Below are 26517 nucleotides of genomic sequence, written 5' to 3' on the forward strand. Positions count from 1 at the left end.
AGAAGATATAATAGTAAAATGGTTCAACATAAATCCCATTCTTTTTCAAAATATCTTTCAATTTGTAATATTTAACTGAAGCTCGTAATTGTATTGATAAAAATTAATATTTATGTGGTGAAGATTTAATACTATTTCAATGAAAATGGTATTCAATGTGGTTTAAATGACTAAGAGTAAATTTTAGCAAAATGTATCATCTATCAAATATTAAATCATTATCCAAGTGCATGATATTTTCCATCTTATTAACTAATTATTTAATTCATGGGATTTCCACTTTTGGGATTATATGATAAATTGCTTGGATTACAAAAAGAAGACGAAGTAAACAAATAAAATAAATTAACAAAATCAAACTTTGTAGTTGTCTGAAAAGATTCGAATGTATTTCATTTTTAATCTCTTGATTGATTAGAACTCACACTGCTCTTTTTTGACGTGTTAATCTTGTTCTTTCTTCCCAGATGCTGGAAAAGGCGAAGAAACTGTTGAAGAACTAGACACAAAACGAAAAAATAAATTTAATTTTTGTGATCGAGCTACGCAAACATTAGTCTTTTTGCATGTGGTAAGTATTTTTCTAAGAAAAAGTTTCAGCACCACTTTTATTTCTGTAAATGCTAAACTCATATAAAACTAAACTTTAAAACTCATGTCATCGGGCAAAAAAATTTTCGAGTAAAAAATTACTGTACATTTTCAAATACTCCTACTTTTTAAAACATCCTAAATGAAAAATATGTACAAATTGAAGCTCTTTACCTGGTGTTTCCATCAAGAAAATTATTCTATGGAACTATGAACATTCAAGCATTATCAGGTATAAGCTGCTTTTTGCCGTATCTTACAGGACCTCCATAGCAGCTTGCTGTATTTCTTCGTGAATCGTTATCTCTTAATTGCATTCCTCTTTTGGGAAGAAAAGTCATTTTAGTCAGAGCGAATGAGAAGGTTTCTCACGCTATTTGTGCTTAAGAAAGATTTGTGACCCGCCACACTATCATGTTTGGTTACTCCCTTAAATTAAGTGACAGAAAGGAAGCGAGGAGAAAGTCACTTGGGGAAAAGTGAATCCGAGTACTAGGTTGGTTGAGGATTCTGAAACTTTGTCATGTTATTTGAATTTAAAATTTAAAATTCTTCAGCACTGAAGATGTTTAGTGATTTTAACCTCTTCTTCTTCAATGATTGCTCAACTATTCTGAATAAGCCTTTCTAAGGCACAGAACCCTTGCATTCGAAGAAAATTCGGTGCTTTTTCATCCCGATAGAAACTTTTGAATGACTGCGCATCACATTCTGCCTGCAGGTACCATCAAGATTCAGCAGATTTCATGATATTCTTCATTTATTCAACTGGAAGTGGCAACGATAAATAATGGTATAATGGTAACGGTAATAACAACTTATGAAAAGGTAAATTTGCGATATGTTTTGAAAGTAATCGAAGTTCATGAACGTAAAAGTGCATTAAGCGTCCTCAGTGTGAGAATAAAATTTCTTTGAATTTTTTTTTTTCAATTCTCTTATTATTAACTTTTCGCTAAGAAATTTACTTGAAAAAATCAGATTTTCATTGCACATTAAAGGACTATTCTTCTTGATCTATTCTTCTTCCAAAATTGCAATTATTTTATTGTAGCTTATCGTTTAGTTATTGACAAAGCAAAAGTTAATCTTTCTAGTATTTTGTTCCATTGTATTAACTAATAAAGAGAAATTTTGAAAATCTTTGGTAAAGTTATTTTTTAAAGAAATCAGGTAGAACAGTAAAAGTGGCGTCAATTCTGTATATGATCTTTTAAAGTTTTAAATTAGTTCAACACATTGAGATTCTAAAACAGAGAAACGAACTGCGTAATAGCAATTATATGTATATATGCAGTGGTGGCCCAAATTGTGGACACTTTTGAAAATTTTTATGTTTTCTAACTATGCATGCTTATGGAAAATGTTACGCTTCACAAAATGCAAACTCTTACATACCATTTTGAAGATCATTTAATGCTGATTTCAATTCAAAAAGCAAAATTTAAATATTTGCAAAAAAGTTGAGCGACAAAAAAGTCGAGATACATTAGATGCTGATGACTGCAGTCAGTTATCAGTACTTAGTAGGGTAGCCTTTATTTTTATTTCAGCTTCACATCGATATTTCATTGAGCTGACGAGAGTTTTAATTTCTTTTTCGTTATTACATGATATCAGGAACAATTATAGCCTCAATTAGCTCTCTTTTATTTGATGGATCCTTATTCTTACAAGAGTTTTCAAACGATGCTGTAAGTTCTCAATAGGATTGAGGTCAGGACTATTTCCTGGCCATGACAACAATTCGATGCTCTTATTACTAAACCACTCTTTCAGTATTTTTGCTGAATGGCAAGGAGCTGCATCCTAATGAAAAATAAATTATGCTTGTTGGGAAAGAGATCACTGATGGAAGGTATAAGTTTTGGCTTTAGAATAGTGTCAATGTATTTTCTTGCATTTAGTGTTCCGTCGATAACATGAAGGCGACCAATAGCGCCTGCTGACATGCATGACCAAATCATAACATTAACCGAGTTCTTCACAGTTGCCTGAATGCAGTCAGGATGTAGCTCTTCACCTGTTCGACGTCTTACATATTTTCGCCCATCACTACCGGATAACAATATCTTTGTTTCATGACTCCATATAACTTGTGAGCACTGATCATTTGCCCAATTAATGTGTTCCTTTGTTCACTGCAACCTTTTTATGCGCTGCTGTAAATTGAGATAAGGCTTTTTTCGAGGAATTCTACCTCTTAATCCAACCTGTAATAATCTTCTCCTATTTATTCCTCAACTGACAGAAAAGCCAGCATCATTCAGTTGACTTCTGATGACCTCTGACGGCATTCTTCTATCTTGAAGACAGAGTCTTTTATTATTATGCCGTTAACAGATGTGGTGCACCTTTATCGGCCTTTTCCTGGTTTGTTTTTTATTGAGTTTGTCTCCTGATATGGTAAACAAAACTTTCGGACTCCAGACGTAGTCACGAAGCCACCCATCTGTCTTGCAATTTCAGTATAGGAAAGACCACTTTTTTGTAACACAATAATCTTAGTTCTTTTTCTAGATGTGATGTCCAATCTGTTCTTTTATTTGATGTCATTGCTTCTTGACAAAATTTTAGAAATATTAACAAAAACTCCTAATAAATATTTAAAAGTTTAACAAAATTTGTAACTTGATTACATAAAAAACAGTCTTCCTTCTACAGAATAAAGTACAATAATGACTCGTTTTAACTTTAAACATGATGTCAGCTTCTACTGGCATTTATTAACATTTGATTGGTTCCCAGAAAAAGAACAGTGATTGGTCAGGAAATTCCAATCCACTTCATCACTGTGTTTGTTTTTCAGATTAAAGTAAGGATAACTTTTTTTTGTATTACAAATATTTGAATTTTGCTTTTTGTATTGAAATCAGCATTAAATTTCCTTTAAAATGATATGTAAGAGTTTGGATTTTGTGAAACTCAACATTTTCTATAAGCAAACATAAAGATTTTCAGAAATGTTCAGAATTTGGGCCACCACTGTATATATATATATATATATATATATATATAATTTTACATCAGTATTCGCAATATTAAACACCGATGTTGAATGGGAAAGTTTTCCGAATAAATGAGTATTTTTTTCCTAATCTTCTCATATTTTATTTTTTTCATTTGTAGTAATTGCTGTATATGAATTCAGTAGGTCACATCTATCGGTCTGTCGACAACATTTAAATAAAAAAAATTATGGAATAAAAAAAAAATTAAAACACATGAACATGAATTTAAGCTCTGAAAAAAGAGTTTAGAAACATCTTTAAATTACCAGACACACATTCACAAGAAAGTTCAAATTTCTTTGTGTGATGCTAATATATATATATATATATATATATATATATATATATATATATATATATATATATATGTGTGTGTTACAGTGAAAACTCGAAAACAGTCAAAACGCGAATTAACTAGGGAAAACGCGTTCTAACTGGCAGCGCCAGGGAAAACACGAATTAACTAGGAAAGATGCGTTCTCACTAACAGCGCTAGGGATAACCGTTTTATTCGTGCTTTGACTGATTTGTTAGACAAAATTATTTGCATCTATCCAAAATTATTATATTAAATTATACTTAGTAAAACAGTATTTGGGGAAAAATCCTAATTGAAGAAAAAATACTTTCTTTTGGATATTGTTTAAAGCAGTAACGTTATTACAGATTATTCATTTCTACAAGGCAAACTACTGTGACACTTAGAATTGCAAATTTTCATATATAAATATTTCTTTGATGAACAGTGTTTTTTTCCAAGAACAGTGGCGAACCCTTGCTCAATTCCTATAGCTCTTTTTCTTGCTGCTGTTCTCAGACATATTTCCTGATACGGTGTTGTTCTATAGTCAAGAAAATTTGCTTTGATACATCGAATTCAGATCTAAAAATCAGGGAATATGTTAAACTTTTATATCAAACTTCCTAAATAAAATCTACTACTATAAATACTTATAAAATAATTTAAAGTTAATATAAATTGAATAAATTATATTTATTGAATAAATGCTAAACTAATTAAGTTTAAATACCATTTATTACCTCGATATAGTTTGTTCAGAACTCCATCTTTTGAAGCAATTTTGTACAGACCATCTTTATTTTTTGAAGCACTAAACAGATGTGATTTCGCAAATCAGCTTTAGCTCTATCAACATCAGGAATTGGAACAGAATTACCTGCAATATCAACCTCAGGATGTGTTTGTTGTATAGGAGATCTTTTTCATTCGTTTGGCTTGCTTTATTAAATTTTCTTTGGCTTCCTCTCCAATTAGAGAAATGTTGGTCGACTTATTAGCAAGCATATGTTAATAAGTGTTCAGTTTCTTGTTCTTCTGCATTCATATTTTCGAAAATTTTCTGGAATTCATTCTCGTCTTCGATAATTTTTATAATATCTGATGGCAAAGTTGAGGTTGTCATTCCAATTCTTGGTTCAATCCCAAACATATCCAAAATAATCCCAAACAATCCCAAAACATGGCTATTGTTTAATTCCTGAATGTAGAGTTCTGTTTTTCATGAACTGGATAAAACGAAGCCCACTGACCACTTTTTGTTCGATTATCCTTCATCCCTGAATCCAAAATATTTTCTACATCTTGGTTGGCGACTGGCTGTGGCGAGGTTTCCCATGAGCAATCTTCAATTCTGGATAATACGTGCCTAACTAATCTATAACTGAATTTACAGACGCTCTTCCATTATCAGATTGCAGTATGCAAGGAGCTCCAAATATTAAAAAGATATCGAGTACTTCAACGCAACCTCTTCCGCTCTGAAGCGGAAGTAGTAACACAAATTTTATTCAATGGTCCCGGTACACCATAATAAACTTAAAATCATTATCTGTCTGAGATTGCATGTCATTTAAATCCACTTGGCAGTGAGTATTCATTTCTGAGTGAAGGATAGGTTTAGAAACCAAATCTTTCCTTTTCATATTTTTTTTCTGTTCACATGTTTCATACAATGATAAACAAATTTGTATCATCTCAGGGGTTTTGTTAGAATATTTTCTTGAAGTTTCTATTTTAAAATTGTCTCTACCGCCCTGTCCTATGTCCACATGTGCACTTTCGATGACATCAAAAATTTCTTCAACTGGTAAATAATATTTGATAAGCTCATTTGAAGAAATCAACTTTTTTATTCCACTGATTTCAAGAATGTCAAACCTTTTTAATCTGCAGTACTGAACAGAAGTCTTGCTAACGGCAGATTTTGCTTCTTCAACCTCATTTAAAAGAATGTTGTATTCATCACGTGTAACCACATTCAAATTATTCAGTTTTTTCTGTAACAATTATAATTGTTCAAGAAATCTATTCTTCCATTTTTTAGCGCAAAAAAGCATTAACCATTTCTTCACTCGTCGTAAATAAATCAACTAGTACAAACACGTTCCAACAAGAATAAAATTGGTCAGCTTCTCTTTGTTCTGAAAATTTCGCAAACAAGAAATCTAGATTCGTTCGTACAAAACCGAAAATAACTTGAGAAAATCCGTTCTCTTTAGCGCTGTAATTCGGGTTTTCCCTGACGCTACCAGTTAGAACGCGTTTTCCCTAGTGAATTCATGTTCTCCCTAGCGCTGTCAGTTAAATCGTGTTTTCCCTACTTAATTCGAGTTTCGACTGATTTCGGGTTTTCACTGTACCATATATATAAGTAACCAATCTAAAGTAAGAAATAGTTTGAAAACGAAACTAAAATGAAAACGAAACAAAACAGTATCGAAATCGCAACTAAAAATTATTACCTATTCAAACTAAAACTAAAAAAGGAAAAGGAAAGAAACTTCATAGTATTTAGAGAGCGCAACTGCAGCTACTTCTAAAACACAGATGAATTGATACAAAAGTATTAAAATCAAGTTAATAGGAAGCTAGCTTAAAAATTTCCTTGACTGCTAATGGTAAGTTCTTGCCTTTCTTTTTTCCGTTAGTGCTATTTTATGATATTTTTGTTTATATTGTTAATTTTGTTATTGTATTTTTACTTTGTGGTGGTTATTTTCTTCTAATTTGTTATTTTGTATTTTCCTTTCTGTTAAAATGGTATATCTCTTGGGCCTAATTTCAGGGGATTTTCGGGTCACGAGGAATCATTATTAGACCTTTGTCTGGATTTCCTCACAGAAAAAAATCCCTTTCTTTGAATCCCTGCCTGAGGGTGACCCTTGAAAAAGTCTTCAGGCCGAATTCTTTTTTATTTGGTTTATTTGATTTTTCCTATTAACTTGATTTTAATACTTATATATATATATATATATATATATATATATATATATATATATATATATATATATATATATATATATATATATATATATATATATATATATATATATATATATATATATATATATATATAATGATATTTCTTAATCTAATTTAATTCCTAATTAACGCGCATTACTTTATTTATTAAAGTTTGTCAACTAATCCAAATCCCACTTTTTTTATTTAATTTTTTGAACATGTGCTTTAAAAATTTACTGAGTTCAGAACTCTTACGTTGCAAGCGAATGGTTTAAAATTCTTAATTCCCACGGCATAATTTCCAAAATGCATAAGATTCCTTTCCTGAAACGATATGTCTGCAGGAGATCCCTGTAAGAATTGCTTAGTAAAAGCACAGAGGAAAAAAATCCTTGCACGTTCGCTCTTGTGTTCTGGTACGAACAAACGTGTTCCACCTTTGTCCCTATGTGCTAATTATGCCCTCCAGTGGAAATATAAATTGAAATTTTCTAAATTTGTGTTGTCTCCAACCACTCATCTGCAAAACTATTTTACATATATATTCGAATATAAACTTCCCTGCAACATTCAAGCCAGCATATAACTTTTCTTATATATATATATAGACATTACATTATGCACACAACCACTGCTCAGCAGATCTTAGAATCACCTGCTTCTTTCCACATTTCTTGGTCCACGGGTTTTCACCTTCATCCTGAGGAACGACAATGTTTACCGACTGTTAGCTCCTTTAAGATTAATAATTTTATTTCTCATATCTAAATTTATATCATAAAATGACGCTATTTCGTCGTCAGGCACGCTCCGACTCTGAAGATAAAGTAGCTAAATTCAATGGAGTTATGACACGATTCTATTTTGACATGTTAGGAAAAATCAATACATTTTTTCTGCAACCATGTCATTTCCACTCAGCAGATGCCGACACGACATCCCCTCAGATCGAAGTCTCCTCTCGAGATCGGATAGATGAATGATCGGGACCAGTTGCGGGAGATTTAAATGCAGTTTTATTTAATAGCAAGTTTACTTTTAGAATGACGGAGAGCCTTGTAAATTTTCAAGAATGAGCAACAAATTCTATTAAAACCAGAAGAGCAAAAATGAAAATATCTGAATAATTGTGCTGGCGATTTCTTTTCAATTTCAAATCCATGCCAAAATATATACTGATTCTCTATTAAACCATATAATTCAAAAAAATATTAGTTGCATGCGATGCCATTTTTATCTAAAATTTGCTTATATTTCATAAAAGCAGTTTTTCAAAACATGTGCTTCTGCTCCGTTATTATTAAATCCTCTATATGTCGAAAAGACTGAATAAAAGCTGAATAACTACATCGGCTTTTCAACTTTTCTTTATTGAGTTAATTTTCTGGGAAAGATTTTGGATTTTAATTTCGCTTTTTTTCAGGACAAAGAAACTCAGACAGAGCCGTTACCACAACTTGTTTGTGATGGCACGGTGTCTTTCGCCGATATAGTCCAGGCATATACGGAAAAAGAAGTAATACCATTTTCTTCCTTTTTTTTTTTTTTCTTTTTCTTTTTACATCCTTATATGCTAAATGCAATAGGAGTTTGTTTCTTAATACATTGAAATCTCTAAAGATATTGATTCCTCCCTAGCAATTTTTAATAAGTATTCATGTTTTAGACTACTTGCAATCCGAAAAACGAAATTTTATGAGCTTTTAGATATAGTAATTCTAAAACGCAGCAAGACATTGTCTCTTTGCGGTGCCGTTTCAGAAAATTTGCTGATTTCTGGTTTAAATCTGAGAGCGAGTTTGCCTATTCCTTCGTTCGTGTTCATGTGATAACTCAAAAGCTCAAATATCTCGAGGCTGTCGTTGGAACTGTAGACCTGCGTTAAATTTTGAACCCTATCCATCAGAGTGTTGACCATATGCAAGCGTAACATCCCGAAAACGCGTAGACAAATAAAATTTTGTTTGTGGTTTTTGTTACCATCATTATAGTTCTATATCATTTTTGAATCCAATCAGTAGAAAGAAAGGCATTTGAAACCTCGCCCAGTTTTCTTCATTGCATTTTGAAACTCAAAATGCAACATATTGAGTCAGCAGGCGACGGAAGAGTGCTCAAGCTGATTTTCCGGAACAATTTTTTCTTAATATAATGTCCAAATATTTTTGTAGATTTATGTCCATTCTGTAGTTTAGTTTAGTTATATTAACGTCCCGTTGTTAAGCAACACTAAGGCTATTTTGGGACGAACCTTGTCATTTTGAACCGCGGTCAGATGACGAGGACAACACTTGATGTCCATTCGGTAAGAAATGTAAAAAATTCATCCACAAGGCATTTTTATCATCGTCATTTTTTTTTTATTTACAGTTTTTTTTTTTTTTTCATTTCTATGTCCGATTTTATTGTGTTTCTAAATGATTTCTGTCACGATTTTTCGGCAAAGCTTCCACCACACAAAATCGAGAAATCACATTCTAATTTTTTATATATAGTTTCTGCGTGTCATGATCTTATTTCAACGATTTAGGAGACACAAAATCAATTTTCACTCTCTATGATAAATGAGTGATTAAATAACAATTAATAATTCTTCAACAATTATGATCCCATTATGATCGTAATGAATTTCCGTTCTAATCCATGAGTTACCTGTAGGATGCATGGAATGGCCTTAACCAGCCTCGTTTCCAAATGATTGTTTCAAGGGAAAAAAATTCTCAACGTTTTTTAGGTTTAAATACATTATTAGCACTTTAAATTCATATCAAAAATTTATTACACTTGGTGAATACTATACATGATTTAATTTTACTATAACAAACAGCTGGGCATTTTTTAAAAAGCAATTTATGCGCAATAATTGCTGGAACGGAAATTTTTAAATATTTCCCAAATATGAAGGAGATTATACAATCTCCCTTTGAACAGTTAGAAATAATTATAGCAGCGACTAGCTAGAATGAATCGATTCTTGCACGTTACTCAAGGGTACGGTATTTAGAACTTCTAGCATTCTCAAAGAAAGAAAAAATTGAAATTTTCTTTGATTGCAAAGAAATTGTTTACACAGAATTCCTTCATTAAGGATAAACAGTCTGCAAAAAAAAAAAAAAAAAAACATTAATAGGAAGAAGCGAGTAACCAGAGCTTTGGAAAACTGAAATGTGAGGTCCCCACCAATATATGTGGGGATTCAAACTCCTTAGCAGTGTCACATTCCAGTATCTTTACAATCAGTTTATTCTCCTGAACTCACCTAGTTTTTTTATTTTTTTGTCCTAAGCTGAAAAATTCACTTAAGGAATAGAGCGTTTCTCAAGTTCCAAAAACAAGTATAGCAAGAAGCAGGGAAGATACTGAAAGTCGTAACAATAGAAGAAATGCAATCCGTATTTGCTTCTCTGTTTGAAGGATGACAGAAAAGCCTAATTTAAAAGAATTGATGCATTAAATAAGCCAATTCGGTCTTAACATTTTATATCCTTATAAATTAAGTATGGTCACTTTGTGGGCACAGTAGCACTTCAAACAGCAAAACAATTTGCTATTTCTAAGCAAAGAATAAAAACTTCATCTCTCGAATTGTGTGGCATGACTGAAATATGATTTTTGCAGGTTACATTACATATGCTCATAACAAGGCAAAATTCATACGGTATCGAAAATGCTAAATTTTGGTTTGCATTCTTGAATAAAAAACAAAAGATTTACATTGTAAAAGAGCTTGAATTTTAACCTAACACTTAATGTACTATGCAAATTGCAAATTTGAAAATCGAAAGGAATTATAAACAATTTCTTACAAAAAATATTCCAACGTTTACTATAAGCAGAAATAATAAGGAACTTATAACAGCTATTGAGTTGCAAAATTTCTTTATGTTTATGTTGCAGAGAAAGATCTGAATTTGAAAAAAAAAAAAAAAAAAGCTTAACCGGATACGATTCCTTATCAAAGTATTATTTTTAAAGTATTATTTGAGTGTTAAAGTATTGTTTGAAAATTTGATAGGATTATAATTTAAAGTTTAAATTAAATTATTTTTGAAAAAAATATATTATGTTCATCTACCTTTGCTATTAAAATGTTAAAAAATTGCAATTTTTTTAAGAAAATTCTATTAATTTTTGAAAAATGACTATTTTTAATTCAAATTTTTTTCGTAGATTCACTTAAATGTTTTACACAAAACCGTTCAGTGAATTTCGATTTACAATGAAAATGAAACAAACATTTATTAAAGGTTGTGTATAGTGAAAAATGAGAAGTTGAGCAATATTCATTTTCTTTTGGCTTCTGTGCAGAAAATTAAACAACTGAATGCCTTCTTCAATTTCATATTTTATATGGTATATCCTCCTGAAATTAATGACAACCAATACCCTTTTTAGCGGCCCCTTGAATTCCCAATAAAATTTTTGGATGATTTAAAAAAAAGACCCATTATTAAAGAAATGCCAATCATGATTTTTTGTTAGACAAAGTCCTGGCAGATTATAGAAATTAACATGATCAGAAATCACAATATTGTGCAGGGATTGCAAGTTCTATCGGGCTGTCTTGGTCCCTCTAGTTTCAAATTAAGAAGAAAGGTTGAAATCCATTTATTTTTTGTGGCATTTCTTGGCTTATTGTGTGTTTCGGATTTTTAAAGTAGTGTTTATTTGCAGGCGCAAGGGAAGCTCGATGACGAAGAGAATTCCAACAAATCTGCTCGAAAAAGTATTAGAAAAGGACAAAAGGTATTGCCTGGATTACATTGTTTTTTTTAATTCAGTCTAATAGGGTTGATTAATAAATCCTCTTTTGATTTATAGATTTATAAAACTTCAATGAAAGGCATTACTCGCTCACTTTACTTACAGGTACAGAATCCCGAAAGTCAGAGAAGGTTTTTCCGTTTTTGCGAAAGAATGATTGATCAAAATTTATTATCGGATGTGAATATTGGTGAGTTACTATGGCATTAACATTGCAATGCCTAATTTTCTATAAGGAACTGAACAAGGTGGTCGAAAATTAACGAGTTTAGAAATTTTGATTTAAGTAAAACGAATGTCCCACTCTTGAAATTACGCTTGGCAAATATCATCGCTCCGATGCATAATCAGAAACTCAGGATGACTGTGTCGCGCCTAATATGATTTAGATAGATTTTTCCTGTTCATCATGTCTTTGACGGAGTTGAATCCGGAGTTGTGGTCCTTATGCCGAGAATCTGCCACTGGCTTATTACGAGATGTTGATATGGTGGAAGTTTATCACACATACACACAGACAAAATCTATCCAAAAATTCGAGCATCGCATGATAATATTTTTAGGCTTGTTTCATTTGTCTTCTCTTCCATTGGCTTGAATGCATCAGCCGTTGTATTTTATACGCTAATGTTTTACATAACGCAATGCCTGCCTGAAAACATTATCTTGATAAAATAAAATGAAAGTGAAAATGTTGCATTGGAATTAATATTCAAAGAATTTTTTTATCTTAATTTTTTTTTATATTTAACTTTTTCCCAATTTTTTTATCTTAACTTTTAAACATTCCATTCACATGAAAGTGAATGGCATATAAAAAAAGTCATGATATCCATTTGAATGTTTAAATAACAGTAAAAAAAAAAAAAAAAAAAAAAAAAAAAATTCATTGTAGTAAAATAAGTATCACTGAAAAACTACTCTTCGGATTTTAAATTGATGTAAAAATGGTATTCGTTAGATAATATGATCAAAAGTTTATTTAGGGATATAACCACTGACTTCTCATTTCTTAAAATTTAAATTAGATTTTCTAATATTTTGGCACAAAAATAACGATTAGTGATGTACCTAATTTTCATTGATTTGGTTTTGTAGTCTAGGCGATCTCCTCGAAGATCTTGTGTTTACTAATGTTCGTAATTTAATTCATTTCCAGATTTCAATTTCTACGACACTCCGAGTGATGAGTTCAAGGACAAAGGCCTCGGCTCCCTCCTGGCTCTCTGGAAATTCAGCTACCAGCCAATGAAAGGCACTCCAGTGACGGGAATGAGCTGGAACAACTTCTATCCTGATATGTTTGCTGTCGCCTTCGGAACATGCGAGTGTCCCTTCCTTCTTTTTATTTTTTAATTTTCTGGTACACGAAATATAGAGAAAGTATTGCAGTCGTCAAAAAATTCAAACACGAGATTTTAACGAATTTTCCGTGTTTCCGACCTCTCAAAATTCGAAAAACACATTTTTGGTATTGGGTCTATCCGTGACAAAAATGATTCAATAACGCTTTGAGCTAAATGGATGAAATTTGGTATACGGTTTTTATACGGAATATTTTGATTTTATCAAATTTTAAGTAAAATCCATTCAGTGAAAATTTGTATCTCGAACTGTTATACTATAATTTACATGATGACTGAAAAATAAAGAGATCTAGATGGATAAAATTCACACACGCACGCACGCACGCACACACACACACACACACGCACGCACACACACACACACACACACACACACACACACACACACACACACACACACACACACACACACACACACACACACACACACACACACACACTGTAGACGCTGGTCAAATTTTCAGCCAAATCCAACAAGAAGTTAAATGTCTGTCGACCTGTACTTTCAGACGCATGTAAACGCAGTAACTTAAAATTGTAGTGGCTGAGAAATATATCATTATTTGGTATGCAATTTTGTGACTAGAAATGAACACCGGTGGGAAAAAAAGCGTTTAAAATACAAATTGGATTCTATGCAATCTCCAAAAAATTCTCCAATGATTACGCATTATATTCAGTAAAAATGCTCTATTCACGCCAAAGTTTAATATTTCGTGGCTGTTGTGCACAGAGATGTTCCATGGGACTACACCTTGATCGGAAAGAATGCGTGAAACATGGCTTATAATGACCGTAAGGCCAAAAGACTTTTGCGTGCGATATTATTTAAATATGCGCTCGGTTACATAATCACTGTTATAATGAAATAAAACATTACGAAGCAAATAGGAAACTATTTGACAAAATGTTGACATTATTTTAACATTTTATAATTCGTAGAATTTAGTTCATAAGCTTTTATATATGTTTTTCTATGGCTTTCTTTTCTTTTCTTTTTTTTAATCATTCGGTCTACAGATCTTTCAGCCTAGCGGCCTTATGCAATTTTCTAGTCGGTCTAATCGGAAATCCGCTCTCTTCTGTTTTACTCTTCTTAGAAACAACCACTTTTTCAAATTCACTTTTTAGTTTTAAAGCGAGATCTCTAATCGATTCATCTGTCATTATATAAGAATTTCCGGTGACTTAATCTGTTTTGTTCAAAGTCGCATGAAGGGAATGTTTAGCTTGCTTACGCTTATAAACCGTGTCAAAAAATCCTTCATCAAATGCAGAATCAGTACCTGAAATGCACAAAAATTCATATGTAAAAAAGTTTATACTCATAACATGCTAGTTATATAATTTGAATGAATCTCAAATTAATTTTAGATTTGATTAAACGTGTGTAAAAAACGCCTATCTTCGATAGACTCATCAACCAAAAGGTTTTCCTACCAAGATGTGTGTCGAATTTTACCCCTTTAACCATTTTTTTTTAAAATTTAGCGTGTAAACTTATATTCGGATAAACTTCCTCTGAATCTGTGTCATTATAGATGGCATAATCTCGCTTTCCTCTCTTAGACGACGTAACGAAGCAGCGTCAGCAAGGGTGTGTCTGCGTGTACAGTCTGAAATGCCCTTCCTACCCGGAAAAAGTGATTCCCTGCAAATTGGGAGTGTACTGCGTCGAGTTCAACAAGGAACGCTCGTATCTACTCGCAATAGGATTTGCCGATGGGACAGTCGCAGTTTACGACATGAGGAGAAATGTCACTTCCCCGATTGCTATCAACAAAACTAAGAAGCTGGAACATAACGACATAGTTAACCAGGTATAAAATATATCTCCTGTAGAATGCATGTTTATAGAAAGATATATGTTCTGCTTTTTTTGTTTTATATTAAAGAAAGAGGGGGGGGTGGAGAACATGAAGATAAGGCTTCAAATTCACCCACATGCAATGAAATTGAATAAAGGAAGTTTCAGATTCTTCAATCAAACAGCAGTGGTTTTTACTCCTTCATATGATTTACCCGAAAACTGTACGATAGAACCTCCATTTTTTAAAAGTACAAAATTATAATCAAATCTTTCATCAATGCTATAATTTGATATAAAATTTACATGAAACCTATAAATATTTCAGGAACTTTCCGGATTCTTTTGTCTATATCTATACTTATAATAAAGCTGGATGTGTATGTGTGTGTTGGCCCTTTATAGGCCAGACCATTTAACCTATAACTACCAAATTTGGAACACATGTACCTTGAAAGTCGAAAATATGCACCTTGGAGCCATTCTTTTAAGTTTTTAATTAGAATTTTAATTAATTAAGAATTGAACGAAATGTGGCCGTTTTTCCGATATATCTTCTGAAAATATTACAGCCCAAATTTGATTTTTACATCATATTGAAGTAAAAAAAAATAATCTTTTTAATGATACTAATGTTTTAATCTATAAGTTAATTAAGTTTCTATTTTTAATGAATTTTTTAAAAAAAATAATTTAATTATATTTTCAACTATTCATTTCGCACAAGATAAAAATAAAATTTTATTTACACGAGCACATTACGCGTGAATGGAAAAAAAAAAAAAGAACTGCTCTTATCAACGTGTAGTCATTGCATTGACAAAAGGTCAAATTGATAAATAAGATAACTACTAGTACAAATTAAACATGTAAAAGTGTCATTTTCAGCACGTGCCTATATGGAATGAAGCAAATAATATTTTCTAAAAAGTAAATGCTAGGAAACGTTTTCTATGATATTTTACAATATCTATACAGTTAATTCAATAAGTACATTTTATCTATGTCAAAACATGGTTTAATATATACAGGATGGCCACTAAAATCAGGACTCAACAACTAATTTGTAAACTTTTAGAAATAGAACTACATTTGCTAATAAAATACTCTAAATGAAATCAATAATTATATTCATGTAATTTTAAATCAATAAATACTCTGATGAATTACGATTTTTAAATTTTTCACATAGATCCTCTGCCCGTGAATCACGTTTTAACAAATTATTCTGAAAACACTAATGTTTTAAATAAAAAGAATGGCACTCTAATCAACTAAAACTGACTGATTTAGGAAATATTGACTATCATTACTCAATAAAAACGAGCTATTTTATACCACTTGATCGGTCGTCTTAAAAAAAAATACACCAATCAATTCCCAGGGTTTCTCAAGAGTGATTGGCTTAAGATTATAAAAATGGTGATTGATCTAAATTTGTAATATTTAAAACCCATAAATCGGTCGGATTTGATCTCAGAAGATATAACCATTTATTTATTTATTTAAAAATTGGTGTGTCAGAAATATTTTGCAGAATATGATTCCCAAGGATCAAAGGATTGTATAAAATTTAAAGCTTCATAATTATTTGAAGTATATTTATAGATCGAAATAAAATAAAATATTATTATTTGCGTCATTTAAATACTTTTGAAATTAAAACTAAAAACTGAATTTTCTAATGAATCTGAAAATTTTTTGTTGACTACTGTTTGAGATATCATAAATAATGAAAATTATTCTGTAGTGTACACAAGTCTGTCAGTTTGTACTTGCAGAAGCATGTCAATGCGATAGCTCAAAAATTCAAGGACTTGCATACATCAAATTTGATATTGATTTTGTGGCTGCAGTTGCGGTTCTTTTGTCAAATTTTAGTTTCAGTCGGTTGGGAAAAAGAGTATTTAAAATACAAATTCACCTTTATTAGAGAGTAATGCGAGAAGACAGACGACTCCCGTCGGTTATCATAAAAAATTGTTATCGGTAGGACGAAGATGTGGTATCGTACCAACAGTGCAATAATCCTAACTTCTGGCAGGTAGGTACTTGCCATGACCTACAAAAAGAAATGGATGCCACATCTTCTAAAACAATTATTTTACGAAAATGATCTTTGTAATATTTTTTAATGACATCCATCTGTCTCTTGTATCATTTTTCTCCTTCATTTAAAATATTAACTCAATATAATATACCCTATGTTGTGAAATATTATGATAAAATTCAAACTCATCTATTCAAGATTCGGTCACATACATGTTTTTGCAAATCTTTAACTCTGGAGCAGCTTAGTATTCGCTTCCGTAATACACTCTTCTGAATTTCCAATAAACTGATTCGGTGGAATTCAGGCTTTTCATTCACATCAAACAATAAAGTGAAATTGAAAAAAAATGCCTTTTCTATTCATCATCTATCAGCCTAAAACATCTGCAATCTAGACGAACCATCCGGTCGCAAAAAGTAGTTGATATTTGGACATTGGGATAAACTTTTACAGTCAACGCGCACATTTCACTTACAAAGTATTTTGTACCTTTCGATTCTCATTTTCAGCCTTTTCTGTACAGAAAATGTGTCATTCTCGGCTGACGTGCGCTTTGTTCTTGCAGGTGAAATGGCTCCCCGACAACATCGACGGCCAGCACCATTTTTGCTCCATATCAGCTGACTGCCGGGTCATCAACTGGTTACTCGCCAAAGTATGCCTTGAGTCTCCACCGTGAGATGATTTATCTCCTTTTGACTTTTGCTGTACAGGTTTAGTTCCATTCCCTTTTAAAGCTATGACAGGGCTATTTTGGGACAGGCCTCGAAACAGTGAGATGCTGTTAGACAATGGAAATCACCGGATTGGTTTACGTGGTCAGTTCTTCGGCGGGTTCAAACACGAAAGGCTGCGATACCTTCAACAGCAGGCCACCGCAGCCCCTTCCAATATATAAAATCACGAGAGCGTGCGAAAGACATCTCTTTATCGTTTCGATCATGAGCGAATAATAGTATCACATCCATTTTAAAACGAGAATTGTATTTATAAAATACCGATAGCAGTGAAAGGGAATCGTTTCCTTTTCAAATAGGATCCTATCATCTCACTATTGGCTAGAAATGAGTTGTTACCGATGAAATGCTAAATGTAATGGAGTGGCTGTGACAGGATTTCTTCAACTCAATTGCTTAATGAATACAATCAGCTTACCGCAAGTTGTATAAATTGAATCTACAGAAATAACTCTTCTGAAAAGGGCTTCAGTAATGCTATTGAACCCTTTAAAGGGCCATTTTTTTCTAGTCATATGATGTTAAAATATTTTTAGGCTCGAAATTAGAATAAGAAAAGGGATTCATTGAGCTTATTAAATAAATTTAATTTGATTCATACATTCATTTGATTCATTAATAATGAAGTAACAAATCAAGACACATCATTTTGTCTGAGATAAAGAACTGAAGCATCTGAGTTTCTGACTTACTAAAAAAATGTGTCAGAACTTATGCCAACCTACATCATTTCATACAAAGATTGATACATTGGGTGGGAAGCATACTTCTCACGGCCCTAGAAAGGGTTAATCGAAATAACACGGGTAAAGACCACAGCTCATCACACCTTTTTAATCGAAACCGTAAATGGTGATTCTTCAGATTTAATAGCAATAAAACTAGCTATTCGAAAGTTAAGACTCAACTTCCATTTTTTAATACTTTCCAAAACGGAAATGCTTGCATTTCTATCATTTCAAAGCAACACAGAACTTTTAAAGTAAAATCTTAAAGTTTCTTCAACATATGATAGTAACATGACACAAGTAAAACTTTTTTTGTTTTCTTGTAAAAGTTATGGGCATTGAGATGTATTCTTGTGATCAGTTTCACTCTGATCACTACAAATATTTTTTTGGAAAAATGCAAAGAGTGCTTCAGAAAATAATCACCGTCTCAGATGTGCACTTAGAAGGATATGTTAAGAATAAAAAAAATGTGAATACTTCAGATCTCATCAGAAAAACAACGATGTTTTGCTATTCTGTAGTCACTAATCATGCTTTTTAATGTTTAAGTTTTTTTGTTATTAATATATATATATATATAATGTGCGTGACACAGAAATCGATCTTATTACTTATAGTCGAATGGCAGCAGTAAACGTAGACAAACCGTCTTACAAATTTCAGAATGCCTCATAGAACATTTTTGAGGTTGCATTGAATTGAGCGCATCGCTTAGCTAATTAGTGGAGCTGCGGAATGTTTTGGAGAGTGTTATCAGAAAGTCTATTCAGTCAGAGGTAAGAGATAAAAGAAATCGAGAAATAGGCTTCAGACAGAAAGTTTAATCGAGTACCAAAAAAAAAAAAATGCTTAACCAGCCCAGTTATGTAATTTATATGTTTGGTTTATGGAAATAAATGTTCATAGCTTCCAAGACATTCTTCTTACTAATATTATATTTTTATTATCTTAAGGCTGAAAAAATGATCTTTTTAATGATATCCATTCCATCTCCACACAATTTTCCCCTTAATATTTTTTAATTCAACTTATTCCTTCATCTAACCAATTTCAAAAATTACTCTGATTGAATTGAAATTCATTCATCGAACTTCACAGTAGGATTGACGCTTTTAATTCGTAATATATGCCTATTTTAACTTGCGATAAACTGATTTGATTCAATTCATGTTTTTCAGACGTATCCCTATTCATCATTTAACAGCTTAAAAAGTAAATAATTCGGACGAACAAGCTAGTTGCCAAAGGCGGCTGATTATTGACGAAATTCCTTTTTAAGCATATATATATACAAGGCTGTAATAATTGAAATGTCACCTGTTCAGAAGGCTTTCGAGTCTATTCTATGGGTGCAAGCGAACCACACTTTTATTTCGGTGCAGTATAAGCGCTCGGTAAGAAAAGAAAAAAGAACGATTTTGTCAACAAGTAGCGTTGCGCTGGTGCATGGGCAGATTTTAAAAAGAGTTTTTCGCAAATAAATCAAGGGAAATAAATTTCCATTTTAGGTGCAATTACAATTCCACAATCGAAGAGCTCCAAATAATGCAGAAAAAGGGAAATAATTTTATTCAGTGCAATACGCAGAGTAAATGCATGTCACTGTACACCAGAAGCACCCTCCGCTTCACCAAATGGGTAAAGACATGATGAAAGTAGTGTCATTCATTGCGCATCAGGGAGCGAACAAAAAAATATAAGGCATGCACGATGTAACTTTCATTATTTTAAAAAGCATATTCCATTCTAAGAATTGTATTTTCTTCTGCATACTTCAAAACGCTCTGTGAAATAGAAAATCGTATTTTTTGTAGCATTAGCAATCGTCTGACATTTGTCTTTAGACATACGATCTTCTAATAAAAAATCCGGCCAATAATCACATGAAGTGAGCATAGGTGATTGTAATGAGCAGATGGTTTGGAAACACTTTTGAGTCAAAATATCTTATAGGCAGAGCGTTTCAAGAAAATCTTGATTGAGAAAGAAATATGAAATTGTATGCAGGCTTTTTAGAAAGAAAAAAAAAAGTCTGATCTTAGAACTAAACTTTGGAACCGTTCTTAGTTTAACTAAAAAAAAATCCTGATAAACTATTTGATTTTATTTCTGTAATAAAAAATGGTGGGCCTGTAAAAGTCATCTAAAACATTGTGAGTTGTGAAAATAGTGTGCGTTGTGTGCCAAGAATTTTGCTGAAAATTCTCTACCAACGAACAGTTCTTCCTCTGAAACTTACACATATCAGTATCAATCAGTAAGCTGTATGTTTGGAAATAAGGTAATGCCCAAGAATTATGTTTTATTTTTCGATTAAGGGGGATAAAAATCTGAAAATATCCTCTTTAAACGGCGATTTTGCTAAATCAATACATCCTTTGTTTTCTCATCATTCGAAAAAAAGACCCGCCATCCCTCTCAGTTGGCCGTGAGTATTTCTATTCTTGTATTTCCTCGTTAGAGTTTCATCTAACCATGATACATAGGTAGATGTTTTAGGACAGACGTCACTGTAGAAAAAGGATCTACAGTGACGTTTGAAGAGAAAGTTACAAGATCCGAATCTATACCTTTTTTCAATAAATGTCTAAAATCGAGGCGAAATGACAGCCTGGAAGTTTAAATCTTTTCTTATTGACATCATTTTTAAGAAGTACCGGAAGATTTTTTTGTGGTGTAAAAAACACAGATAGAAATGGCTTATTTTGTCTTTCCTTTTAGTCACTTACATTTAGGAATTGCGAATTTTTATTTCCTCTCATACAAAGTTGTTAATGTAGATTGTAAGCCCATTTTTGCCCTATCATTTCGTTGTTACACTATTTCGGAACTTGAGAATGTGTAACGTGCGCTGTAAGTATTTAAATGAATGAAATCGGTTTTGATTGTTCTGTCGTTTGAGACTCTTCGTTTGTGCGTTGGAAAAAAGCATTTGCATGTGTTCACAATGTTGTGAATCTAAAAATATGTATTATCAATATTTCAGCTGATTTTAAGACTTGAAGGATGCAGAGAGAGATTCTGATAGTTACAAAATAAATGAATCAAATCTCTTTAAACTAATGATTCTTTTGCGATTCTCCTTTACAGTCTGAGCTTATTCCTTCGGAAGTTATCAATTTACGAGAGGATGACACAATCGTTGGAACCGACGAAGAGAAGAAAGCGGATTCAATGAGTAAGTTGTATCGAAATCGTTGATGATGTTTCCTCTGCAATATCTATATTTCATTATTTGTCAGTATTTGAAAATTCCAGTAAAGTAAAAATAATTAACCCTTCATTCTGGCTGCTTCATTTATGTCACTGCGTTTCACTGAGTTCTATGGAAGTTTTTTTTTGAACTTTTTAAATACTTGCTTAAATTTATGCCATTTTATGATTTCAAATTCAATTTTTTTAAAACTTTAATAAAAACATTATTGTTCGTAATGAAAAAATTTTTTTAAATTTTTTAGCCAAAACAAGTTTTATAAAATCACTTGCTGATTTCTAAAATAATAAAATTTATTGTACATTTTAATGAATATTGACGCAACTGAAAGCAAATCCGAATTTTTATATTTATCTTTTATATATCTTAGTTTTGTACATATAAAGAGAGTCAAATTTTTGTGTCGGTGAAATAAAATAAATTTATATTATAGAACATAACTTCAAACATATATAGAAAAACGAAAGAATTTTCATGGCTGGTGGAAAAGCAATGCATTTTTGTAATTTCAGGCTGTGGTACATCCATTTCATTTAATCCTGATTGCAGTGATCTTTTTCTGATTGGCACTGAAAACGGCTTTATTCACAAATGTTCCAATCTGTGCACTGCCCAATACCTCAACGCCTACAAGGACCACAACAACATTGTGTACAACATCCACTGGAATCCGTACCATCCGCGTGTTTTTCTGTCTTGCAGCGCCGACTGGACTATACGAATATGGGACCATACGTTGAAGTAAAGATTTATAAAACGATTTTGCCTGATTTCAAATGTTTCATGTTTGTAATCGATATTTCATTCACTTTTTGATATACTAGAGTTTTGAAATTTTGTCTAATGATTGGTTCTCGATGACAATAGGATACTTTAGTGAGTGATCTTAATTATCAGATAATAAACTAATTTAATTAAATATTGCTTCCAAATATAGGCGACTATCTGGAAATAAAATTAAGAAATATTAAATTTTAAGTCTATAATCCTGAATTGTGAACTATATTAAAAAAAAAGTTAAAAAATCAAAAATAATGAAACATGAAATTTCTGAACGTCCTTTCAGAAAAAAAGGAATATTTAGAGAATTTTTTTTCAATTAATTCAAAGTCAAAGCATTATAGAAGTGTGATTAAACTAGAAAGTTTCTGGCAAAATCTTACTTTCAGGTACATTCCTTGCAGAAAGATTACCAATTACAACGGTTCTCATGACACGACTTTGGAAAAAGTTTCCCATAATTCTCTTTCACTATGAATTTTCAAAGTTAATTATTTAGATATTAATTTTGAAATGAATGTTAAATTATGCAGCTTAAATAGAGTCTTCAGAGTCACTTGAATATGCAATATTTCTTTGCTTTTATCTAAGGATTTAAAGGAATTTAAAAATACTTAATAAGGAATCTATCTTTATTTTCCAGCATGCCCAGTTTTTTTTTTTTTTTTTTGATAAAAAGATTTCGAAAGAAAAATAATTACTTAAAGTAAGAAATTCAAAATATCAAAAAAAAAAGTTAAGAATTAAATCATTTATTCTTGGTACAAGCATATTACTAGAAGGAATCATAAAAATCAACTTTTAAATATCTCAAATACTACCATATTTAATTTTTTAAAGACTTCACATTTTACAATTGACTGTAAGATAGTAATTAGATAAATCCGTATAGATTTAGCAATCAATGTATGAAACTTCCAAGTCTACAGATTTTCAAATAAAATGTTTTTTTTTTTTTTTTTTTTTTTTTCCAAATGGATGTTCAGAAACCACATTTGACAACTCAATGATCCCCGAGTAATGTTTTTTTTTTTTTTTTTTTTTTTTTTTTTTTTACCAAAAGTGGTGATAAAACTACCACCACCGCAACGGCATTAAGTGTATGCCCTTTTAGAAATGCAAGACGATTCTAAAATGTGCTGCAGTATTTAGACTATGTTGAAGACTTCTGCTTCTGCTTGAAAATTGCTTTTTCAAGCCTACATACTTACACAAGAGCACTGCACAAGGACGTGTATTGTGGATTTGAAGTGATTTCATGAGTGATACAAACATCTGTGAGGCAAATAATCAAGAAAGGATTTCGTTTCCCATGAAGGCGAGTTTACTTTTCATGATCTTTCAGAGAATCTGAAAGCGCTTTTGCATTTCCTCTTTTCAGGAAATCTTTTCTAGGAGGTTGCTTATATTCCATGTTCATTCAGAGAACTGTTCCTTGAGTGCGTGTTCACATCTTCTACTCTTTCAGTGAGTCCGTCTTCACTTTCGATCTGCTGAATGAAGTCAAGGACGTCACTTGGGCGCCTTTTTCGTCGTCTCTCTTCGCTGCAGTGACCAGTGACGGAAAGGTAAACATATTTACAGTGATAACACGTAAAACAATACAAAAATTAGTAAAAATTCATTTGTCAGCTCAATAACAATCCTTGATATTTTGATGTTCTATATCTGAACATGGAAATGTAATTTGCCTCAATTTCAGTGAAAATGCAAATGAATCAAATATATTAAATTAGCATATTAATTAAAAAAATTGCTAAATCAAATTTCGCATTAAAAATTAACGCTGATTTTTGGAGGAAAATTCAAAAGGCATGTCTGAATTTATCTAAATTAAAACGGAAACTTTTTACTCATATCAACTGTTTAAAATGTGTTCTCGTACTTTTCGAAGACTATATCTTTGAAATTCTTTTTCTTTTGGATGCAGATTTTAGATACAGTTTGTCCGAAGTTAACCGTCTGTCGCTTTCTGTACAGAGTAATTATAATTAAAATTGCACTTTGAAAACAAAAAAAAAAGGATAGAAGAAAAACACTGGGTGGAATGACCTCATATTTCATCTAAATATATATGATAAAATGGGAATTTTTTGTAAAAGAAAAAAAAAATCAGTTTAAAAGTTGATTGATAGAGGGGCACTGTACTCATCGTAAAATGCTATTGAAAAGACGTAATATGTGGTTGTAGCACTCTTTGTTCAAAACCTATCCACCACGACAAGATGGTGCCTCAGTGGATAGGAAAAAATTCGGGTTTTTAACTGAGCCTGGAGCAAAAACTGTCGAGGAAGCAAAACTGCAATTGGATTTTAACTGCCCATAGAGCAAAAACCAGTGAAATTATCAAGAAAAAAAAGTTGGTGACGGCTTGTTTAAAAAATATTCATGCGCTATCCACCGAATGAAAAAAAAAACTGTTCGTATGCTGCTCATACTAGCCGATAGCGCGAAACCATACGTTCCACAACAGATCCAAGTGTTTCAGTGGGGATATTGTGAATGTCTTTCGTAATATGTGCTTTCAATTCACTTAAGTTCGCAATGGACCCCTTAACGCAATATATAATTTTAGGTAACCGCACAGGTAGAAGTCGCAAACACTCAGATTATGCGATCATGGCAGCCAGATTCTTGTGAAAAGACAACTGAAAATTCAATCCTCTCCGAATCGCAGATTCAACAGCATCTTCACTGATAGCGCAAAAAATGGTGTTATCCATGTAACTACGTTGTTACATTGGTGGAAAGAGCTGGCTGCGGAGAAAAATATTCACAACGTGTCGCACTGACTTTACAGGTTACAGGACTCGAAGGACCTCGAAAAAGAAAAGGAAAACGGTAAATGCTGCCTGAAACACCGTAACCTTTTGAGAATGAAGTAATGGTTACATCTGAAACGCATTTTGCCAAGTCCAGTTTCTGCAATTTCCAGTTCTGTGAATTCCGTTAGTATTTATAGAATTTCATCAGTATTGGAGATGGAAGTGGGTTTTGTCTGCCCTCTTCCAATCGAGCAAGAAATGACGAGGTTAAAGCTTCTCGTTTTTGCAGGTAGGCAGAAAGCAATTCTTGAATATGCGCAGTTTTGATTAGACAGCATTGCGGAATGTTTCGCAAAGTTTCATGAACCGCATGTCTAAAGTCTGGGAAATTGTTCGTGGACTGGACGATCCCAAAGCATCGCTTGATGCTTCCTGTTGCCATATCTGGCATCGAAGCAATTGTTTTCCTTCCTCTGACACATTTCAGATCAAATGAACTCTTCGAATGTATCAATCATCTCCTTCAGACCGATTTTAATCATTGAACCAGAGTGATTTTTTAAACCCTTTAATATCTGGAATTTCTTCAACGCAATGATCGCATAGTCACCGTTTTTGTAAAAACAAGCTTCACAAACAGAGCACAATCCTTCAGTGTTAGAGTCTCGATTATCATCTCACACGCAGAATAACAGTAACTGCATGTTCCTTCTTTGTTTTATCATAAGTTTAACGCGCAGTGAACATGCCATGTCTTTTAATCAGCCTCTTAAAGTCAACTTATCTTTCAAATAAATCGTTTTTAGCATCTTATGACGAATAGAAAACTATTAATCGATCCACTTTTGGACGATTCTTTCCCTATCTCAAAACAAATAATTACTGCTTCAAGTGTACTCAAATGAAATATCAGACCCTTCTGATCAATGATTCTTTTTTACGGCCTTTTGAATGTGCCATTTTTATTGTAACTACCTTGAATTTGCATGGAAACACAATGACTCGCAAGCGCAAAGACTTAGATAAATTATGAGTGGTATATTTCATCATCACATATGTTGTATCAGCATGCAGTTTTGAAAACAGTGAAAAAGAATTGTTGGAAAGGCATAAAAAAACAAAACGCTGAATTAGCAGGAGAGAAAGTAGAAGAGAAAATGTTCTCTATGTTGTATAGGGTGATTCCTACTGAATGGGTCAAAAATAAAACCTTTCCATGAGCGCCATAATTTATTTTGATAAATCAAATTTACCGTGAAACTACAATTGTCTAAGTTTTCTGTAGTTGCTTTTCGTGTGCCTCTCCAGTGACGCGGCAAATGTCTACAATGCTCGATTAGTTCCTGCTACAGTCGCCATAGAATCCGCTGCTCAACGCATCAGTTCACACACTCCACGTCTCCATAATAGGCTCCTCACCATTGTTTGAGGA

The 26517-nt window shown here is 32.3% G+C and overlaps 1 protein-coding gene across 1 annotated transcript in view; it reads left to right on the top strand.

The window, feature by feature from the left end:
- LOC129971252 (dynein axonemal intermediate chain 1-like) overlaps positions 1-26517 on the top strand; it is a 56965-nt gene that overhangs the window by 25527 nt on the left and 4921 nt on the right. Inside the window, exons 7-16 of the mRNA XM_056084845.1 lie at positions 468-571; positions 8291-8383; positions 11542-11613; positions 11737-11821; positions 12791-12955; positions 14568-14818; positions 17424-17513; positions 21417-21504; positions 22053-22281; positions 23789-23888. Coding sequence (XP_055940820.1) covers positions 468-571; positions 8291-8383; positions 11542-11613; positions 11737-11821; positions 12791-12955; positions 14568-14818; positions 17424-17513; positions 21417-21504; positions 22053-22281; positions 23789-23888 — 1277 coding nt within the window. The remainder of the gene's footprint in view (positions 1-467; positions 572-8290; positions 8384-11541; positions 11614-11736; positions 11822-12790; positions 12956-14567; positions 14819-17423; positions 17514-21416; positions 21505-22052; positions 22282-23788; positions 23889-26517) is intronic.

This window comes from Argiope bruennichi, chromosome 6, assembly GCF_947563725.1.
Source record: "Argiope bruennichi chromosome 6, qqArgBrue1.1, whole genome shotgun sequence".
NCBI classification, from domain to species: domain Eukaryota; kingdom Metazoa; phylum Arthropoda; class Arachnida; order Araneae; family Araneidae; genus Argiope; species Argiope bruennichi.